The sequence below is a fragment of the Azolla caroliniana genome, unplaced genomic scaffold (assembly GCF_043228905.1).
Source record: "Azolla caroliniana isolate FFs.n. ecotype wild unplaced genomic scaffold, voAzoCaro1.0.p SCAF_2, whole genome shotgun sequence".
Taxonomy (NCBI): Eukaryota; Viridiplantae; Streptophyta; class Polypodiopsida; order Salviniales; family Salviniaceae; genus Azolla; species Azolla caroliniana.
In genome coordinates this window covers 17,103,959-17,110,384 of record NW_028230437.1, presented here as the reverse complement: position 1 = coordinate 17,110,384, position 6,426 = coordinate 17,103,959, and the positions used below count along the sequence as shown (strand labels likewise).

Genomic DNA, 6,426 nt, shown 5'->3' with positions numbered 1-6,426 from the left:
CTCTCCTCTTTCACACAAACATAACACAAATCCTTAATCTATTCCGTTGCATAGAATCACACTCGATTCTTTACATGGTTTGAACCAAACTAAACCATGAACCGACGGCTTAACGGCTTCAACAGTTAGAAACTGCAATTTACATGGTTTTACGGGTTTTTTTGTTTTTTTAATTTTAAAATTTTTGCGAATCTACGGCTTAACAGCTTCAACAGTTAGAAACCGCAGTTTAACGGTTTTTTTCTTTTAAATTTTAAACATTTAAAAAAAAAAAATTTAACAATCTTTTCATTTCCATGCCTTATTCTCGAATTTTAGGAAAATCTTTAAAATTTTAAAATTGTAAAATTGTAAAATTTGAATTTTGACCTTAGTTGAGAACCAAAACCGAACCACGAAACGGTAACGGTTTAATGGTTTAACGGCTTGAAAGTTTTTTAACGGTTTCGTGGTTCAGTTCAAGTTTCAAAAAATTTAAACGGTTTGGTTTTGACAGTGTCAAACCGAACCGAACCATTATCGATGGTTAGAATGGCCCATAAAGTTGTTGCGTTTCTCTCAATCTCTCATTCGCTCTAGGGAAGGAATTACTCAAACACGCGTGTTAAAAACCATGGAAATCAAAGGAACAAACAGGCTTGGCTTGGCTTGGCTTGGCTTGGCTTTGGCACCCACAAAACCATGGAGGTGAGGAGATTGGATGTGACCCTCCTCTCTGCACATGACCTCAGAGATGGCAGCGTTTTGGGTATGGTTCGAGCCTATGCCGTCGCATGGCTTGATCCTTCCTCTCCACAGAAAAGCAGCTTGTCCACGAAATCTAGCCACACAAACCCTGTGTGGATTAACCAGCGCTTCTGCTTTGATGCCGTCCCCGAATCTTCCCTCCACCATCGCGCTGCCCACCTCACCATACAAATCTTCCATAAAAGCTCTCTGATCTTCCCCAGGATCAGACGCAAGGTTCTTCTCGGCACGGCCTCCATCCCTTTGATGGATATCATCAACAAAGGTAATGACACCCTCAACTTAATCTCGTCTGATCTCGTCACGCCGTCAGGGAAGCTGCAGGGACGGGTCAATGTCTCCACACAGGTTGGACCTAAGGTTTTCCGGGATGATATTATTAATGAGCCTGTCATGGCTTACCCTGCCTTCGACGAGTATATCGTAGGAGGAGGAGGAGTCAGGCCACGGTTTCAATGCTACCCTAACTCTCGCCGCCGCTTGCCTCGGGGATACCCTGCTGTTCCATACTATGTGGCACCTGCCCCCTCCCTTGGAGATCTTCTTCTTCCTGATCCAGTCGCCGATGATGTGGCAATGGTGGTTCTTAATGCCGATGTGTCCGATGATAATGGCATCAAAGATGATGTAGCATCCAGTGGTGATGATGTTAAGGATGTGGTGTCTAAGGGCAATATCAGTCTTAATGGCATGGTGCCTGGTGCCAATGTCATGGTTTGATGTGGCATACACACAATCACAATCACAATCGCATTGCACCAGTGATGAATAATGTGTGGCACAACATCACCATTGCCGATTCATATAGTCATTGCAGACATGACATTTTAACTTCTGTCTGTCAATGGTAATTTATCATCTGTAATTGAGGCATTCAATAGTGGAGCAACTCAATCATTCACGTAGGTTTTAATAACATGAGTATCTATATATACACCATATGGAATGCAAATATGTTTATATTACGTGTCTTCTGGTCACTCACAACACCTGCAAGCACATTGAAGCATGGAGGTGTGTGGTTTTGGGGTTATATACTGAATGCAATAATGATAGGAATGGTGTTCCAGACCCATCTAAGGGTACTTTGGATTCACCTGCCCATCAATTAGGCCTTTGTTAGTGTTAAGCCCTTTAGATAGGAAGAAAGACATTTGACAAGCTTTGGTACACCTTCCATTTTTCTGCCTTCTTGTATTTGACATTTGCACAATAACAATATTTATTTTGCATTTGGACTCTAATCTTGGATTGTTGATGTTCTTTTGGTACAGATTGTTCCAATCATAACAATGTGGTATCAGTTGCCTCAAAAACATCTGATAGTTGGCATCCCATCAATTGTATATCATAATGCTATTCCTTTTTCTTACAGTCCGACTTACAATGTTATGTGAGAGATGCTTAAGCTTTTTTGTTAGAAATCCCATGACTTTGATCCAAATAAGATAATACTTATGTCAGGTTGTAGATAGCAGAGCATGTAGATATAGCAGTACAATGCAAAGTAACACAATGCTCCCAACCCTATGATCGTAAAGAACTTTACCCATGAAACTAGCAATACATTTGCATGCACCAACAATTTCACCAATAAGCAAAGAGCTTTGATCATTACATATGGGTTCTCTAAATTGTAGAGATTAAAAATCGCAAAATATAAAGACAAATAAACAATCAAAATCAATTTGAAAACAAAAGAATTTCCAATGATTTCAATAGAAAACCAAGGGCATCTTTTCTTGTGCTCGCCTGGCAAACTAAAGTCGGCTCTTCTATTGACAAATCTTATAGGCATTTAATCTTTCGTTTTTTCTTGATTTCATCTTTGAATGTCCTGTCTAATTTTTATACCATCTCTGCTATTGTGGAGTGATGAAGTTGATGGCCTATTGAGATCATTTATATCATCACCATCACCATCATCTCTTTGTGAAATTTCTTCCATGCAATTATTGGTCGCCACATTGCCCTTTAGTAGTACATTTCCTACATCTTCTCTACCTAGAAATTTGCTGTTGCCAAAACTTGACAAGGCACCTGTCATCGACGCACTAGTTTGGGTGGTAGCACCAACACTAGCTGCAAAACTGGCAGCCAGTTCCATGGCTTGTTTAATGCTATCAGCAGCACCATCAGAACTATTGGAGGGTCCAGCACATGATGATTGTGGATGGCGACCACCAGAGCTCGAGATCACTGTTGCTAAGGAGATAGGCATGAGGCAAAGACCTTTGCTTTGCAAGTATTGCATGGCTGCGCTCATGTCTTCGTCCATAAGCCGAGCCACTTGATGTTCGGCTAATGCTATACCATCTCCCCCTCCACCATTTCCTTGAGCCAGATTTGCTGCCAGGAAATCACCACCCTAAACCCCAAAAACAAAAATGTAGATGGATAGGCAGAGGCATTATGAGATCTTTAGTGTTTTTAAGTTTCTTTTGTTAAAACAAATCTTGACATCCTAAAGACCTTAAATCTGTAAATAGATAGGCAAGGGTCATGAGACCTACTTGTTAAAAACAAATATTGCCACTCTAAAACCCTAGCAGAATTTAGATAGATAAGCAAGGAAATGACAGAAAATTGTTACCTCAGTAGGAAGGTCAGATGAAAGTGGTGCTGTGGCACCCGCACCTCCAAGCCGACACATGCTAAGACACTAGAAAGAAAGAAAAAAATCACGAATCTGAAGACTTTTGATTAATATATCAACAAAGATAACTATGAATTCACAATAACAACCTTAACTTGCATTTGTAAGAACTTGACATAGCCAATGATCTCATCCAGCATTGAAGCTTTGTCAGTCTGATATAGATTGAATAGACAATTTTACGGATGGATTCTATAGATAAACTATAACATTTATTCAACTGATTAAAACATTAACGAAACGTAATAATATAGCTCTGACCTTGTTAGAATCAGGCACAAGCTCCTGAAGAGCTTTCATTCTTTCAGCTATTCTTTCTCGACGATTCTAAAAATAAAGCCAATGTCAAATGGCTACTGGTGTATTAAAATATCAAACAATATAAATGAGCTCTTATGATGAAAAAAATGCTTGGCTTGAAAAAACATTCAACAAACAGTAAATCAATCATGCATTTCGAGTGCTTTCTGTATAAGTTTATGCCAAAAGTATAAAAGCTCTTATCATTCATTAATGGGGTTTATGATAGAGAAAAAAAATCTACAACGATATACACACCCGTTCTGCTATGCTATGCGGATCTGTTGCCTGACCACGACGAGCTCTTACACGAGGTTTTCCACCTCCGTTTATTGTAGTCCCTTGATCTCCAAACCCTTGAATTCCCTGATTTTTGTAGAACATGAACATGGATGATTAATGATACATCATGTTTAAGCTTGACTTCTCATATGTTTTCAATACTACCTCTTCCCACACAATAATATGTCACTGAATTCAGAAAATTATTTTGCAAAGCCTCTACGTAAAATGTTTTTTTCAACCAATAAAAGCATAGACATATAGAATTGTATCCAAGTATAGTGAGCAGAGATAAAAACTCAATAAGGAAATGCATCAAATCTATTGACTCGAATGCTACATCAATCTCATGCATTATAATTTATTATCAAATAGTTACCATTCTATTACATGTTTCATAAGAGGCTTCAGAATACATGCATCTTACAACCAATCTACACCACATTGCATACATCTCTTTATAGCTTTCCTTTGGTAAGGTTAATGAAAAAAATGTTATAAAGACCTACATATAAATTTCACTTCAGATTCTTCTAATGCATCAACCAAGCTTCGGAAGAAAAAATAAAAATCTATATAATTAAATTACCTCATTCTTATATCACTAAGAATCGTGACACACACAAATAAATAATGTGCCATAATATTAGATCAACACTTAATGGTATATCCAGCATTTTGAAATCTCCAATTTCTTTCTATGTGAAAAAGCATAGAATTTTCTGTTATGAATAAAAAATGTGGAATATTTTTGGTTTCTTTTTAAGGGTCAATGCTGGGACTACCTCATTTTTATTTGCTATTGTTTTTCATACCCTAATACTGTAAAATGTCCACAGAGGTTTGGTTTGCTCTTACCAGATTCCTTTGACAGTCAATGATATCATCCTCATCTCGAGGTCGTTTCCCACGATGAAGATCTCGCAAAGGATCTCCCAGAAAACCCTCCTGCTTACCACACCCTAATACTCCATGTGATGCTGAAGCTGAAGATGGAGACAAAGCACCAACAAAGGTCTGGTTCCATACAGGATGTGCCTGATGCAAATGAACATACATTCAACCCTAGTTAAGCTGAGATATACATGCATATATCCAATGTGCTGGGTTCATTCAGGGTGTACCAGATGAAAGGGACATATTAAACCCTAGGTGAGCTGATATATACATATGTCTAATGATGTATTAACGTGAATCATGCATAAGAAAAAATGCATCATACAAAATATAAGGCACATCTATATCAGTGTGTATACATATATATACGTATACATAGAAAAACAGAGAACATTTGAATAGAACGCAAAGGCACCTGTATTGCATGAACATTTCCAGGATCAAACATCATGACTTCGTTAGGCAATCTTCCATTGTCTTCATAAAATGGGCCCCTGTTCATCTCTAGAGACCCTCCCAGCAATGAAGGATTTATGGTAGCTCCATCCCCTGCCCAGGGAGAACCCGACAACATTTGTTCAAATATATCATCCATCTTCCTCCTCCCACCTTTGAAGTTTCCAATGGCTATGGAGTTTGCTTCAAATCAGAATAGCCCACCACGTAAACATACATACATTATTACATACATACATACATACATACACACACACACATATAGAGAGAGATGTATAAATCTTTTATGCTTAGTTAATACAATCACCCATCAACATTTGACCTACATAAAACCAAAGCTACCTAATGTATGTATACATAAAACATATATAAATATCCATTACAAATAAATATACACACATAGACATATAAGTGTAATGCTCCTGTGTAGATCTACATCTATCGCTAGAGTCAGTTTCCTCTGTTTGTGTTCATTGAATGAATGAGGAAGGAAGAATGTACTAAAGTTGCATCTACATATATCACTTTGTTTTTGCTGTGTAATAATAATATGTACATATGTAGTAGTTTTAAACGCGTATGGGTTCGTGTGCACAAGGATGCCACTTTTCACACACAGAAAATGGCTTTTCTCCAAGTGTTGTAGGAGGTTTGGTTTGCTCTAAGGAGGGCAAACAGACATGGGGGTGCATGCCCAAAAGTTTCTTTCTTTTCCCCAGGCCCTCTCTTTTTCTTTAATCATAAAGGCTCTCACCATCAATTGAATATTTTTATTTTCCGAGAAGAAATTGCATCCCATTAGTTAGGTTAATCGCAGATACAAATTAGGCTATGTACACTCTAAGTATCTGTTGATACTCTACTAGTTACAGGTCGCTATCGTTGTGTGACACCTGAGACCAAAATCAAAAAAGGAGGGGCAATCATTATCCACTTAACAACAAACGGCTGCATGACAAAACCTATTATTTTTCAACAAGCATCAAACCACATCTAGCAAGCTTTTGAGTGTAGTTATTAAACATTGCCATCGATCGAATTATTATGTATCACTATTTCTCGTAGCCTTATCGTCGCCATTGACTGTT

The 6,426-nt window shown here is 38.0% G+C and overlaps 2 protein-coding genes across 2 annotated transcripts; one reads left to right on the top strand and one right to left on the bottom strand.

Annotated features, from left to right (window-relative positions):
• Positions 1 to 650: 650 nt before the first annotated feature.
• LOC147867449 (protein SRC2-like) lies at positions 651 to 1,991 on the top strand. Its single transcript, XM_087315238.1, has one exon. The coding sequence runs from the start codon at positions 682 to 684 to the stop codon at positions 1,465 to 1,467; it is 786 nt and encodes a 261-aa protein (XP_087171364.1). The 5' UTR covers positions 651 to 681; the 3' UTR covers positions 1,468 to 1,991.
• Positions 1,992 to 2,297: 306 nt separating this feature from the next.
• Positions 2,298 to 5,590, bottom strand: LOC147867448 (uncharacterized). Its single transcript, XM_087315237.1, has 7 exons — positions 5,298 to 5,590; positions 4,844 to 5,023; positions 3,962 to 4,069; positions 3,665 to 3,730; positions 3,493 to 3,558; positions 3,341 to 3,409; positions 2,298 to 3,115 (listed from the first exon to the last, which is right to left on the bottom strand). Exons 1-7 carry the CDS (start codon positions 5,475 to 5,477, stop codon positions 2,570 to 2,572), a joined length of 1,215 nt encoding a protein of 404 aa, XP_087171363.1. The 5' UTR covers positions 5,478 to 5,590; the 3' UTR covers positions 2,298 to 2,569.
• Between the last annotated feature and the right edge of the window lie 836 nt (positions 5,591 to 6,426).

Coding starts and splice junctions, on each gene's coding strand:
- LOC147867449 (XM_087315238.1), top strand. CDS start 682: ATGGAGGTGAGGAGATTGGATGTGACCCTCCTCTCTGCACATGACCTC.
- LOC147867448 (XM_087315237.1), bottom strand. CDS start 5,477: ATGGATGATATATTTGAACAAATGTTGTCGGGTTCTCCCTGGGCAGGG. Junction 4,070..4,843: donor TTGACTGTCAAAGGAATCTG/GTAAGAGCAAAC, acceptor TACAAAAATCAG/GGAATTCAAGGGTTTGGAGA. Junction 3,731..3,961: donor CGCATAGCATAGCAGAACGG/GTGTGTATATCG, acceptor CTTTATTTTTAG/AATCGTCGAGAAAGAATAGC.